Here is a 15,725-nt window from a genome sequence, read left to right as displayed (position 1 = left end):
AAGCTTTAAAAAATATATATTCTAATGTTTGAAGCCCATATCACTGTATTTATGATAGACAACAATTTACCATACACAAAGAAACTAATGGAATGAGCAATTGTAAATATTTTGAGAAAATATGACATGATTTATACTGGGGACGCAAAAGGCACCATATAAAAAAAATGACCCTTTTATCTCCACGACAATACATCGGTGAAGCACTTTAGCTACAGAGCTAACGTGATAGCATCGTGCTTAAATGCAGATAGAAACAAAAGAAATAAGCCCCTGACTGGAAGGATAGACAGAACATCAACAATACTACTATCAGGAGACACGGAACCAAACACTGGACCTGTAACTACACGGTTAATGCTGTGCCGCCTGTCGAAGCCTAGCAATGCTGTTGCTAACGATGCCACTGAAGCTAACTTAGCTACGGGACCCCGTCAGAGCTATGATAAAAACATTATCTCTCCACCTACGCCAGCCCTCATCTGCTCATCAACACCCGTGCTCACCTGCGTTCCAGCGATTGACGGCGCGACGAAGGACTTCACCCGATCATCCATGCGGTCGGCGGCTAGCGTCGGATAGCGCGTCTGCTATCCAACTCAAAGTCCTCCTGGTTGTGTTGCTGTAGTCAGCCGCTAATACACCGATCCCACCTACAGCTTTCTTCTTTGCAGTCTCCATTGTTCATTAAACAAATTGCAAAAGATTCACCAACACAGATGTCCAGAATACTGTGGAATTTTGCGATGAAAACAGAGCTGTTTGTATTGAGATACAATGTGTCCGAATACTTCTGTTTCAACCATTGACGTCACGCGCAAATGTCATCATACATAGACGTTTTCAACCGGAAGTTTCGCGGGAAATTTAAAATTGCACTTATAAGTTAACCCGGCCGTATTGGCATGTGTTGCAATGTTAAGATTTCATCATTGATATAAACTATCAGACTGCGTGGTCGGTAGTAGTGGGTTTCAGTAGGCCTTTAAGCATTTTATATGTTGTGCTTACTCACTTAATGTTGCTGCTCAATATTAATGTATTATTAATAATTGAGTTTATTTGATATTATTTCGGTCAAAAAATGTGTAGAGTTTAATTAAGATTTTTTGCTTATAACGATTCTATAGACAACTTATTCTATTTATAGTGGCGGTTTGAGAGCGAGGCGGAGCACAAAATGTTTTCTTCTCTCTGGGAGGGTGTAACAGAAAATAATTGAGAAGCAAGGATCAAAAGAGACATAAAAACAAGTTTAATTGGTGAGGGCGAGGAGAAGTTTTCACTGCCAGGCTCTGCCCATAATAAATCAGTACAAATAATTACTGACTCATGCAGCCAAAATCGAAACTTGTGAAGCCGAGTAATTAACGGAGGTAGATTCAAGTTTGACGCCCTACCACGGCCACATTCAATAGCGCCAGGGTTAAACTCAAGGCCAGTGGGCCAAATGTAGCCTGCCACATCATTTTATATGGCCCGGAAAAAAATTGTTTTTAATTAATAAGTTAATAATTCAATACCAGATATTTCTATCCATTTCCATTTTCAAAAACTAATATGCTGCATGCACTTGCATATTTTTTTAACTTTAATACTTTAATGTATTTCAGTTTTAGGAGTTCAATGGTGGAACAAGCTCAGTGATGAGTTGAAGACATGTAGTTCTTTGCTGAGGTTTAAGAAAGCCTTGAAGGGTGAAATAATGGAAAATTATAAAATATCAATCAATCAATGTTTATTTATATAGCCCTAAATCACAAGTAGCAACGATTACTTTCATTCCGTTGATTTTTTTTTTAACGTTGATGTTACAGGTAATCCTATTTTCAGTGAATGTATAGGATAGGCAAATATAAGCCTTGGCTTCAGCCTATTCCTTATTCGGTCATTCTTTTTCTTTTTGTGTGTCTACGTGTATGATTGTTAATATGTATAATCTGTGCTGTTAAATTGATCACACACAATGGTTGATTATATGACCAAAATAAACTCATTTCATTCATTCATTCATATTCATTTATTCAATACTGTCTATTAATACAGCAAATATTATATTATAATACATTCCAGACATTTTTTTGGTTGAAATACAAACAAATACCCAAATATCTGCTTGACTTTTGATTTCGAAGCAAGTCATCCATCACATTGTACATCATAAAAATTACAATAGATTTTACGGTAAAACAACTTCGGAGCTCAGTCGCCAGAATTTTACCTAAAAAAACAGTGGCAACATTTTTCTATACAAAATCATTCACTTTAAAAACGACACGATAGATTTTGTGGAAGATTTGTTTCTTTTTTTTTTACCACAAAATCTACAGGTTTATTTTTACTATGTATGTACTAAAAAGTGTACATCAAAAAATATACAATAATCAAAAGCATAGGCAATTGTGTTACAATATGAGGAGAAGAATCCTCATACTGTTATACTCATATATTATTCACTGTTACAATAAACGTAAACGAGTTTGACACCCGTGTTCTATAGCGTTGGCCAGGGGCGTCAAACTCATTTTCAACGTGGGCCACATTACGGTTGGAACTGCGAAATATACAATATATAATTTAACCTTTTAAACGCTCCATGATATTAAACAATTGTCCTTTCATTTTATTATATCATTTTTTTACCTCTAAACTGATGGAAAACCTGCTTTGGCATAACAAGTCGAGGTGACAAAGCGAAACTATAGTTCATTGTGGAATTTATTTAAAAAAGGGCAACAATGACCAAAAAATGTGAATAGCTTGCTGCATCAAATAATGAAACAACATTCAGTTGAGAGGAACTGCGGCTAAAGTATTTTTTTTTCTGTCAAAATTAAAGTATATTTATCAAGAGAAATGAACTGTGTTAGTATTTCCAAGCTTTCATTAGTCACATAAAATGAAAACAGAAACTGGAAATTGAGATGTCTTATGTTGTTATTATATGCATGGTCGAAATAAACTCAAACCATATACTGTAGTATTGTACATGGTAATTGGGATTTGTTAAATATTGTATAAATTATATAATAATATAATATAATATATCAGTATATATTATATACTGTATATATAATATGTAAATATTTAATATATGTTATATTTTATATTGCTACTAGGGTACAGTTTTTTAGTCTACTTAATACCTTTTGTTTTCGCCCTCTTTATCCTTTCTATCCTTATCCTTTCCATCCTTTGTAACTGAGCTACTGTGTGGATCAATTTCCCTTGTGGATCGCTACAGTTTGTCAAAGTCTTTATATCAAAATATATTTATCAAGAACCATGAAGTGTCTTACAAACCCTGTTTCCATATGAGTTGGGAAATTGTGTTAGATATAAATATAAACAGAATACAATGATTTAATAATCATTTTCAACCCATATTCAGTTGAATATGCTACAAAGACAATATATTTGATGTTCAAACTGATAAACATTTTTTTTTTGCAAATAATCATTAACTTTAGAATTTGATGCCAGCAACACGTGACAAAGAAGTTGGGAAAGGTGGCAATAAATACTGATAAAGTTGAGGAATGCTCATCAAACACTTATTTGGAACATCCCACAGGTGGACAGGCAAATTGGGAACAGGTGGGTGCCATGATTGGGTATAAAAGTAGATTCCATGAAATACTCAGTCATTCACAAACAAGGATGGGGCGAGGGTCACCACTTTGTCAACAAATGCGTGAGCAAATTGTTGAACAGTTGAAGAAAAACCTTTCTCAACCAGCTATTGCAAAGTATTTAGGGATTTCACCATCTACGGTCCGTAATATCATCAAAGGGTTCAGAGAATCTGGAGAAATCACTGAACTTAAGCAGCTAAGCCCGTGACCTTCGATCCCTCAGGCTGTACTGCATCAACAAGCGACATCAGTGTGTAAATGATATCACGACATGGGCTCAGGAACACTTCAGAAACCCACTGTCAGTAACTACAGTTGGTCGCTACATCTGTAAGTGCAAGTTAAAACTCTCCTATGCAAGGCGAAAACCGTTTATCAACAACACCCAGAAACTCCGTCGGCTTCGCTGGGCCTGAGCTCATCTAAGATGGACTGATACAAAGTGGAAAAGTGTTCTGTGGTCTGACGAGTCCACATTTCAAATTGTTTTTGGAAACTGTGGACGTCGTGTCCTCCGGACCAAAGAGGAAAAGAACCATCCGGATTGTTATAGGCGCAAAGTTGAAAAGCCAGCATCTGTGATGGTATGGAGGTGTATTAGTGCCCAAGACATGGGTAACTTACACATCTGTGAAGGCGCCATTAATGCTGAAAGGTACATACAGGTTTTGGAGCAACATATGTTGCCATCCAAGCACCGTTACCATGGACGCCCCTGCTTATTTCAGCAAGACAATGCCAAGCCACGTGTTACATCAACGTGACTTTATAGTAAAAGAGTGCGGGTACTAGACTGGCCTGCCTGTAGTCCAGACCTGTCTCCCATTGAAAATGTGTGGCGCATTATGAAGCCTAAAATACCACAACGGAGACCCCCGGACTGTTGAACAACTTAAGCTGTACATCAAGCAAGGATGGGAAAGAATTACACCTGAGAAGCTTAAAAAAATGTGTCTCCTCAGTTCCCAAATGTTTACTGAGTGTTGTTAAAATGAAAGGCCATGTAACACAGTGGTGAACATGCCCTTTCCCAACTACTTTGGCATGTGTTGCAGCCATGAAATTCTAAGTTAATTATTATTTGCAAAAAAAATAATAATTTATGAGTTTGAACATCAAATATCTTGTCTTTGTAGTGCATTCAACTGAATATGGGTTGAAAAGGATTTGCAAATCATTGTATTCCGTTTATATTTACATCTAACACAATTTCCCAACTCATATGGAAACGGGGTTTGTATTATTTTCAAGCTTTCGCAGGCCTTGAGTTTGACGCCTGTGGCATAGGCAAAATACTGTATATATTCACATTTTATCACCATCAGTCTGATCATTTAAAGCAGTGGTCCCCAACCACCGGGCTGCGGCCCGGTACCGGTCTGCGGACCGATTGGCCGCACAAGAAATTTAAAAAAAATAAAATAAATAATAATATTTTTTTTTATTAAATCAACATAAAAAAAAACAATATATACATTATATACCAATGTAGATCAATACAGTCTGCAGGGATACAGTCCGTAAGCACACATGATTGTATTTCTTTATGAAAAAAAAAAATAAAATAAAATTAAAAAAAAAATAAATAAACCCCCCCCGGTCCGTGGGACAAATTTTCAAGCGTTGACCGGTCCGCAGCTACAAAAAGGTTGGGGACCACTGATTTAAAGGAAGACATGGACTACAGGGAGGAGGTGAAAACATCTTGTTGACTGGTGCAGAACCAACAACCTGGTCCTGAACGTCGACAAGACCAAGGAGATCATTGTCGACTTCAGGAGGCACCAGTCCAGCCACACTCCACTCTTCGTCAACGGCACAGCAGTGGAGACCGTAAGCAGCACCAAGTTCCTGGGGGTGCAGATAACTGACAATATGACCTGGTCCCTACACACTCTTGTAAAAAGAGTTCCGCAGCGCAGGCACTTTTTGCGTCGGATGAAAAGAGCACAGCTCCCTCCCCCCATTCTCGCCGCATTCTACAGAGGCACTATAGAGAGCCTACTGACCAACAGCATCTCTGTCTGGACTGGAGCCTGCAGTGCCTCAGACTGAAAGTCTCTGCAGAGAGTGATGAGGACGGCGGAAAAGATCATCAGGACTCCTCTTCCTCCTATCCAGGAAATCGCAAAAAGCCGCTGCCTGACCAGGGCTCAGAAAATCTGTAGAGACTCCTCCCACCCCCACCAAGGACTGTTTTTACTGCTGGACTCTAGAAAGAGGTTCCGCAGCGTCCGTAGCAGAACCTCCAGGTTCTGTAACATCTTCTTCCCTCAGGCCATAAGACTCTTGAACGCATCAAACTAATTCCCTCAACTCCCCCCAAAAACGGATTAACTCGCTGGAATATAAAGACAATATAACATACATCCATAAACGTGGATGCATATGCAAAAGTGCAATATATTTATCTGTACAGTAATCTATGTATTTATATCTGCACCTTATTGCGCTTCTATCCTGCATTACCATGAGCTAATGCAACTAAATGTTGGTCTTATCTGTACTGTAAAGTTCAAATTTTAATAACAATAAAAGGAAGTCTAGGTCTAAAGTTACGTAATGTCAGTTTATTGGTGATAGAGAGGAGCAGTTTTTGCCTTCGACCACCGCCCACTACGAGTGGGTAGGGATAATACCATGAATTGATTAACGTGGACCCCGACTTAAACAAGTTGAAAAACGTATTCGAGTGTTACCATTTAGTGGTCAATTGTACGGAATATGCACTGTACTGTGCAATCTACTAATACAAGTTTCAATCAATCAATCATTCATTCAATCAATCAATCAATCAAGTACTGACATATACAGGACTCACCATCACCATTTGTGCCAATTATGATTTGATTGATTGATTGAGACTTTTATTAGTAGGTTGCACAGTGAAGTACATATTCTGTACAATTGACCACTAAATGGTAACACCCGAATAAGTTTTTCAACTTGTTTAAGTCGGGGTCCACTTAAATTGATTCATGATACAGATATATACTATCATCATAATGCAGTCATCACACAAGATAATCATCAGGGTATATACATTGAATTATTTACATTATTTACGATTTGAATGTGTGGACCCAAATTATTCCGGTTTTGTGTTGTTTCAAATTTTGTGGTGAGCTATCAGATCGAAGCTTGGCTCCAGGCCATGCCCACATCCTATAATGGTACGGTACAGTGACGTGCGGTGAGGTTCATGGCTGGTGAGGCACTGACTTCATCACAGTCAGATTTACAAACATATGAACCCTAAAGAGTATCTTATTCACCATTTGATTGGCAGCAGTTAACGGGTTATGTTTAAAAGCTCATACCAGCATTCTTCCCTGCTTGGCACTCAGCATCAAGGGTTGGAATTGGGGGTTAAATCACCAAAAATGATTCCCGGGCGCGGCGCCGCTGCTGCCCACTGCTGCCCACTGCTGCCCACTGTTCCCCTCACCTCCCAGGGGTGAGCAGGGGGATGGGTCAAATGCAGAGGAAAAATTTCACCACACCTAGTGTGTGTGACAATCATTGGTACTTTAACTTAACTTTAACTTTACACATACAAACTGTAGCACACAAAAAAGCACATTTAATTAAAAAAAACATTATTATGGTCTTACCTTTACTTATAAATGAAGTCCATGCGCCGCTCCTTTTGAAGAAAAGCATCAATAACTTGTTTATAGAAGTCTTCCTTATCTTTCTTCAGTTTTAAACGTCTCTCTGTCTCGATGGAGATCTTCTTTTAATTATTACCTCCTGCTTCGATTGAAAGTCCAGTTTAGAAAACTGTTTTATTTTAGATATGTAATCCTCCATGTTAAAAGTTCAGGCGAGAGGAAAAAATAAACGATCGCTAACTGTTGCTGCTTGTTGTCACTTATTCTGCAGCCGAGTAGTCGCAAAAATATCTGGGATCACTAGCGCCCTCTACCACCAGGAGGCGGGATTACTGCGAGCCTCACCCAGTGCGTCTTCGCAGCCGTTTTATGATTGCTCAGCACAAGAAATATGTTACACACATACAGTTGTTGACAAAATACACTGCACATTATATACCTCAGCTAACTAAACTATGGAAATGTATAATATAATACATATAGCAATACGGTCTCACTGCACAGCAGGCCAGCAGTTAGCCGAGTCATTCCGCAATCCATGGCGAGGCTCGTCTGGCTGGTGACTGCCCGATTGTAGCTGAGATAGCAGATAACAAGTCTCTTCTCAGTATTTGAACGGCAAATGTGAAAATTCTGCGATTTTGAATAAAAATAATCTAAAACTGGTGAAGTTAAATGGAGAATAACTTTATAGTATAATCACAGGATACATATAACAATTTATTTATTTTTTTTCCTTTTTACATTTTTTTCCTTCCATGATGGCACGTTAGGCCCCGCCTCACCTGCCTCCCCTGACTTGCACGTCACTGGTACGGTATAATACGGCCGGGGGACTCTCTCAAAGACCCTTCCTTCCTCGACCAAATGGCTTGGCCATTGGAAGCATTGAGACACGGGTGACTGCCGCAAGATGGCGGCTGCGCTGACGTCAAACAACAGTGGGCGGACACAAGCGCCGCACTCTATAAATACGGATGGGTAGAACAATTCTGCCTGTCCGTTTAAATAAAAAATTGCGAATATTTACGCTTTTACAGATAAAACTATTTTTTTTAGCTGACACCAACATGCCTTTAAAGTTTGAACTGTGTCCCGGGAGGATGATTGGAGGCAACCATCCGTGTTTTATTATCGCTGAAATCGGACAAAACCACCAGGGAGACATCGAGATTGCCAAGAAATTGATCAAAATGGCGAAGGTAACAACTTTAAACTCTGTTTCCTTAACGCCGTGCTACTGCTTGATGCGTGGAAAAGTCATATTTAATGTAAATAAAGTGAACATAGTAAACTTCACGCCTCGTGTTAAAACATGGCTCTAAATCATTACTACATTTTGAAATACATTGTCATTTATTATTATTGTTGTTGTTATTATTATTAGAACTGTTGAAAATAACGACTTAACCGATGTGAATAATCATAAAAACTTATAGCATCATACTATGTTGCAGATTAATCATATTTTGAGCGCACATATGACGCTCCCTTACCTTAACCGTGGATGGTTAACAGGCTGAAAAAGCGCCGTGGGTATTGTGACACGTCAGTGATCAGGTGCCCACGTCAGTTCACTGATGAGTGAGGGAGAGACTTCGACTTGTGTGCTCGCTTGCAGAGTTTGCTTTAGAATACACCCCCATTTGGATTTAAGATCAACTCTAACCACGATTTTGAACAAATACACCTAGGGCAGGGGTGTCAAACTTCAGGCCCGCCTACAGGTTTTTTTCCTGGCCCGTGTAATGAGTTTGCCTAGTATAAAAATGAGCATGTTTTTTTGTTTTTTAACAAAAGAAATGTGTCCACCGGATGTCATTTTGGCAATTCTGTTAGGCAAGCAAACGGGTTATACCGGGGCCAAGCAAGAGGTACACAGTAAAGGGTGACTGTGGCTCCTCCTCCTCGACCCACATGAAACTTAAAACCTGCCGTTTTATGTCTTCTCCTTTGGACACATCGTCGTTAGAGTGTCCGCCCTGAGATCGTTAGGTTGTGAGTTCAAATCCCAGCCGAGTCATACCAAAGACTATAAAAATAGGACCCGTTACCTCCCTGCTTGGCACTCAGCATCAAGGGTTGGAATTGGGGGTTAAATCACCAAAAATTATTCCGGGGCGCTCCCCTCACCTCCCAGGGGGTGATCAAGGGAGATGGGTCAAATGCAGAGAATCATTTTTCCACACCTAGTGTGTGTGTGACAATCATGGGTATTTTAATTTAACTTAATTTGGCACCCTCGTTGCCCCAAAATGTCTCTGTCAAACGCGAGAAAAGTGAATTCAACCCTTTTGAGTATAGTTTATACCTCCGTTTATTACGATTTGTTGAGTTAGCCCTGGATTGATATATGTCGACATCACAAAGGAGGTATTTGATACCTAGAAGAGTTTAAAATGGGACCCATTACCTCCCTGCTTGGCACTCAGCATCAAGTCGAGAATTGGGGGTTAAGTCAGCAAAATGATTCCTGAGCGCGGCCACCGCTGTTGCTCACTGCTCCCCTCACCTCCCAGGGGATGGGTCAAATGCAGAGGGTAATTTCACCACACCTAGTAGTACTTTAACTTTAACTTTAACATGATGTGTTTTTTGTTCAGTCCCAGAAAGACTGCGACTTAAAAGTTTAATCCTGGCTTTGTAGATACACTGAGACAAAGTCTGAGCTCTGCGTTTTTTTTTTAAGCTGCAACCAATTTCCTCAGAACTTTCAACAAACTTGAAGTGTTTTGTCCACAGGATTATTTTTGATTTGTACGTTTTCACAATGTGCTCTTTCTATTTTTGGCCAGAGTAAAACAAAGAAAACAACCTGGAGTTGTCTTTATGTTTAAGTTATCATGCCATGATTTTACCATTACGGCCCACTTGGGAATAGATTTTCCTCCATGCGGCCTCTGAGCTAAATCTAGGGCATTCAAGTGACACAATTAAAAAAGAATCCTGTATGACAATCCATCCATCCATCCATTTCCTACCGCTTGTCCCTTTCTGACTATAAAATTGCATTTGTGTCAACAATTGGGGTCTTTTTTTAGTAATTACTGTGCTTAATCACAATTATTCCAAACTGAATAGTCTGATTTTTTTTTACAATCCTTTGACAACACTAATTGTTATATAGTAAATACAATGTTTTTAAATATTCTACTCCATTTGTTTTCCTCTATTTAATTCATGTACAGGACTGCGGTGCTGATTGTGCCAAATTCCAGAAAAGTGAACTGCAGTACAAATTTAACAAACGTGCCTTAGAACGCCCCTACACGTCCAAACACTCTTGGGGGGCCACTTATGGAGATCACAAGCGCCACCTGGAGTTCAGCCATGAGCAGTGCAGGGAGTTGCAGAAATATGCCAAGGACGTGGGAATCTTCTTCACCGCCTCAGGACAGGATGAGGTATGTCAAAAACTGCAACAACATTCTCCTTTATATATCCACTTAAACAAAATTTGACGGTAATTTTTTTTCCCACCTCTAGATGGCTGTAGAGTTTCTCGATGAGCTTAAAGTGCCTTTCTTTAAAGTGGCCTCATTAGACGTCAGCAACTTCCCTTATTTGGAGAAGACAGCCAAGAAAGGTGGAAACTGGATAGATTTATTAAAATATATGAATTACTGTCATGTTGATGTCTTCTGTCTGTCTGTCTGACAGAAGAGTTGCTCTTTTGCATCTCAACAGTTGTTTTTTTCACTACAATAAGGTGTAACCATCCTTGTCCAGGCACACCCTTACATAACTAGTTAGGGTTATGGCCAGATCTGACCAATCCAAGTCTTTGAGCATGAACTATGATGAAGACACTTGGATGAGAGGAGAAACGTCTTCTAAGACAAACCAGACAGACCAGTTGCGATCCATTGAATGCCCTGAGAGAAAAAAAAGTTGAAGTCTTGTTTTATGTTTTGTCAGGACGTCCCATGGTGGTTTCCAGTGGGATGCAGTCCATGGAGACGATGCGTCAGGCGTACAAGACAGTGAAGGCGCACAACCAGAACTTTGCCATTCTGCAGTGTACCAGCGCCTACCCTCTTGATCCTGAGAATGTCAACCTCAGAGTGATCAAAGTAAATAGAAGACAATACAACCTCAAAATATGAATATTGATTATAGAAACATGCATTGTTGTTAAATATTTAAATCCACAGGAATACATGAAGGAATTCCCAGATATTCCAATTGGATATTCTGGCCACGAGTCTGGAATCAGTATTTCAGTGGCAGCTGTTGCTTTGGGGGCAAAAGTCCTCGAGCGCCACGTGACACTGGACAAGACGTGGAAAGGAAATGACCATGAGGCGTCGCTGGAGCCCTCTGAGCTGGCCGAGCTGGTTCGCTCTGTCCGAGTGGTGGAGAAGGCACTGGGTAGTGGCGTCAAGAGGATGCTTCCTTGTGAGAAGACATGCTATGACAAGGTGAGACAACCGTTATAGTCAAAAGTGTACATACACCCATTATGTGTGTCATATTGGACCCTTATTGATTTACTTAAAAAGTTATTTTTACAGAAGTTGAATGATTATACAATATTCAAGATCTGAACAAATCATAAGTCAACCAGGGTCCTGGAAATAGAAAAATGAATGACGATGTATTGTTTTGTCAAGCTGGGGAAGTCTGTGGTGGCCAAGGTGAAGATCCCCAAAGGAACTGTCCTCACTCTGGACATGTTGGCGGTGAAGGTGGCCGAGCCCATGGGTGTAGCTGCTGAGGACATCTTCCAGCTGATTGGCAGGGTTGTCACGGAAGACGTGGGAGAAGATGAGAGTGTCACACCAGGGGTGGTGGACAGCTATGGGAAGAAGGCCAATTGCGAATATTTTTAAGACTTAAGTAAAGCACGTAAACGATGAGGACATTATTCAGGTTGTCATAGTTTGGTGGGTGATTTGTTTTCATATTTAGTTTCAGTTACCAGGACAAGGGAATGGTAATTGTCCTCAGCTGTGACACTAAGCTATTTGTCGTCTGTTCCTAAGGGAAATCATCTGTTTATGAGTAAGTAGTAGCCAAAGTTATATAAAGAGGAGGGCGTTGTCTGTGAATAAAGATTTTAATTAAAAAAGTATGTGTCAGCATTTAAAAAAAATCAAAACTGCCCCATGTGGAGGAGTTCATGTACCTCGGAGTCTTGTTCACGAGTGAGGTAAGAGTAGATCGTGAGATCGAGAGGCGGATCGGTGCGGCGTCTTCAGTAATGCGGACACTGTATCGATCCGTTGTGGTGAAGAAGGAGCTGAGCCGGAAGGCAAAGCTCTTAATTTACTGGTTCATCTACGTTCCCATCCTCACCTATGGTCATGAGCTTTGGGTTATGACCGAAAGGACAAGATCACGGGTACAAGCGGCTGAAATGAGTTTCTCCCTTAGAGATAGGGTGAGAAGCTCTGCCATCCGGGAGGAGCTCAAAGTAAAGCTGCTACTCCTCCACATGGAGAGGAGCCAGATGAGGTGGTTCGGACATCTGGTCAGGATGCCACCCGAGCGCCTCCCTAGGGAGGTGTTTAGGGCACGTCCGACCGGTAGGAGGCCACGGGGAAGACCCAGGACACGTTGGGAAGACTATGTCTCCCGGCTGGCCTGGGAACGCCTCGGGATCCCCCGGGAGGAGCTGGACGAAGTGGCTGGGGAGAGGGAAGTCTGGGCTTTCCTGCTTAGGCTGTTGCCCCCGCGACCCGACCTTGGATAAGCGGCAGAAGATGGATGGATGGATGGATGGAACAGTAGTTTATACATTTTTTATGAAACACTGACTTTTTGAGTTTTTATAAGTTGTAAGCTATAATCATCAACATTATTAAGAAATACATCCATGAAATGTTCTACTCTGTGGTATTAATCTACTGAATATAAACTTGGACGCAAAGGGGACAGGGTTGTCCCCAAGTGTAGTGGGTAACAACTAGGGGTGGGGGAAAAAATCGATTCGAATTCGAATCGCGATTCTGACGTTGTGCGATTCAGAATCGATTCTCATTTTTAAAAAATCGATATTTTGTTTTTAAATTAATTTTTATTTTTATTTTTTAAATTGTATTTTTAATTTTTATTTTTATTAATCAATCCAACAAAACAATACACAGCAATACCATAACAATGCAATCCCTCATTGACATTATCATTAGACATTAAAATAAAAAAGAACAATAGTGTCAGAGTGGCTTACACTTGCATCGCATCTCATAAGCTTGACAACACACTGTGTCCAATATTTTCACAAAGATAAAATAAGTCATATTTTTGGTTCATTTAATAGTTGAAACAAATGTACATCATTGCAAACAGTTGATAAAACATTGTCCTTTACAATTATAAAAGCTTTTTACAAAAATCTACTACTCTGCTTGCATGTCAGCAGACTGGGGTAGATCCTGCTGAAATCTATGTATTGAATGAATAGAGAATCCTTTTGAATCTTGGCAAAAATCTTACCCACACGATTATCAAATGTAATAGGAAAATTAATTCATACTGACCAAACTGGCTTCATGGAAGGTCGACAATCTTCAGACAATACAAGGAAATTGTTTAATGTTATTTACTATGCTAGAAGTCTCCCTTATCCCACAGCAGTATGTACTGTTGATGCGGAGAAGGCATTCCACCGCATAAACTGCTCATTTATGTTTTGCACATTACGTAAATTTAGATTTGGAGATAATTTTATACAATGGACTAAGATGCTTTATACAAGGCCCATGGCATCAGTCAAAACCAATAATCATATTCCAGAACCTTTTTTGTTAAAAAGAGGAGTAAAACAGGGATGTCCTGCATCTGGATTATTATTTAATTTGGTTATTGAACCCTTAGCTGCAAAAATAAGAAGTGAAAATAATATTCATGGTATAAATATTGGCTCTCAGTATAATAAGCTATCGATGTATTGTGACGACATAATTTTTTTACCTGTCACATGTTAACTCCTGTCTTCTTTATATCAATAATGTCATCACTGAATATGGCTGTTTATCAGGGTATAAAGTCAATTGGGACAAATGTGACATATTACCACTTAATAAACACTGCAAGAAATTACAAGTTCAGAACTCCAAAATTAAATAGTATTGCATTATTATGGTATTGTTGTGTATTGTTTTCCAAAAAAAAAAAAAAAAAAATCGTTTTTGAATTGAGAATCGTTTTCAATTGAAAAAAAAAAATCGATTTTGAATCGAATCGTGACCCCTAGAATCGATTTTGAATCGAATCGTGGGACACCCAAAGATTCCCAGCCCTAGAAACAACGCTGCACCCCTCAGAGCCCTGATGTTGTGTGATGGGTACCGGTAGTCCTTTGGGGAAAGGGAGTGAGCTCGAGGCACAAGTCCCACCCCATCAACAGGCAGGCCCCACATGACTCAAGAGTCCGCCACCAAGCAAATACCTGTCCTTCCACCCGGGGGCAGGCATCGGCAGGGACAACCCCCCGAGAGCACCAGTAGAAAGGGTTGACCACACAGCCACAGGAAGACCCAGCCCACGAAGGACACCAGGGACACTGAGCCACACCTTGTGAAGAAGTGTATATAATTGAGTTAATTACTAGCTGCCAACCAAACGTGTTTTGTATGTTGTGTTGTTTGAGGCAGCAGACATTCTTCGCTTACTTTTGTGATTACTGTAAGTAACTTCACTAGGGCCACCTAAAGGCAAAGTTAAGGGGAGGCTGGGATTGCGTGCTTCCGCCGTGTGGAATGGTTTACATAGACCAGGGATGTCCAAAGTGCGGCCCGGGGGCCATTTGCGGCCCGCAGCTAATTGTTTACCGGCCCGCCACACATTTTGCAAAAATTGCAAAATTGACAATATTGCAAAAATTTAAAATAAAAAAAAAAAAAAGTGGAATGAGGTGAAATCTAACAAGAACAAGTTGCAATGTTGACACAAAGCTGCCATGCGGGCTGTTTTTTTTCTTTTGTCTTAGTTTCTTTTTCTTTTTTTTGCCATTGCTAAAAAAAAAAAAAAGACTAAAAATCTATGTTATAATGAATTATTACTTAAAAAATATCACTTTAAAATGTTTTATGTGGAAAAAATATTGCATATATTGTGTGGTTGCCAGAAAAAAACATCAAAGTTCTATTTGACAAAAGAGCATAATACAAACAAAATAATAGTTCAAACGTAAAATCGACAGATATATCTGAAGTCGATCTCGTAATTTAAGTGTTAAAAGTAAAAAAAACAACGAATAAAAATGTATCACTTTATGAGTGGGGGACCTTTTGAATCCCAAATATATTTAGTAGGATTTTATTTAACATTTCACTGTGATTACTCAAAAATATTAAATAATTAAAATCAATGGTGTCCTGCATTATTGATCTTTTAAGGCTCTAATTACTAAATACTGCATATTTCAGTTTTACTATAAAAAACAAAGTTGTCTTTGACAGAAAAGGCATAAAACCTTTTTTTTTTTTTTTTAACTTTATATCAACCTGAAGTTGATATAGAGATTTACTGT

The 15,725-nt window shown here is 39.5% G+C and overlaps 1 protein-coding gene across 1 annotated transcript; it reads left to right on the top strand.

Moving 5' to 3' along the window:
* The first annotated feature begins 8,256 nt into the window (after nt 1-8,256).
* LOC133639337 (sialic acid synthase-like) lies at nt 8,257-12,274 on the top strand. Its single transcript, XM_062032575.1, has 6 exons — nt 8,257-8,451; nt 10,438-10,653; nt 10,736-10,835; nt 11,168-11,322; nt 11,404-11,670; nt 11,863-12,274. Exons 1-6 carry the CDS (start codon nt 8,320-8,322, stop codon nt 12,079-12,081), a joined length of 1,089 nt encoding a protein of 362 aa, XP_061888559.1. The 5' UTR covers nt 8,257-8,319; the 3' UTR covers nt 12,082-12,274.
* The last annotated feature ends 3,451 nt before the right edge of the window (nt 12,275-15,725 follow it).

Source organism: Entelurus aequoreus, linkage group LG22 (assembly GCF_033978785.1).
Source record: "Entelurus aequoreus isolate RoL-2023_Sb linkage group LG22, RoL_Eaeq_v1.1, whole genome shotgun sequence".
Lineage (NCBI taxonomy): Eukaryota > Metazoa > Chordata > Actinopteri > Syngnathiformes > Syngnathidae > Entelurus > Entelurus aequoreus.
Note: the sequence above shows the minus strand (reverse complement) of the source record. Positions and strands in the feature narration are given on the sequence as shown.

Bases quoted from the DNA above. Each gene is read 5' to 3' on its own strand.
- LOC133639337 (XM_062032575.1), top strand. From the start codon at position 8,320: ATGCCTTTAAAGTTTGAACTGTGTCCCGGGAGGATGATTGGAGGCAAC. The intron at 10,836-11,167 runs GTGGAAACTGGA...ATGTTTTGTCAG, and splicing joins GGAGAAGACAGCCAAGAAAG to GACGTCCCATGGTGGTTTCC. The intron at 11,323-11,403 runs GTAAATAGAAGA...TTAAATCCACAG, and splicing joins TCAACCTCAGAGTGATCAAA to GAATACATGAAGGAATTCCC.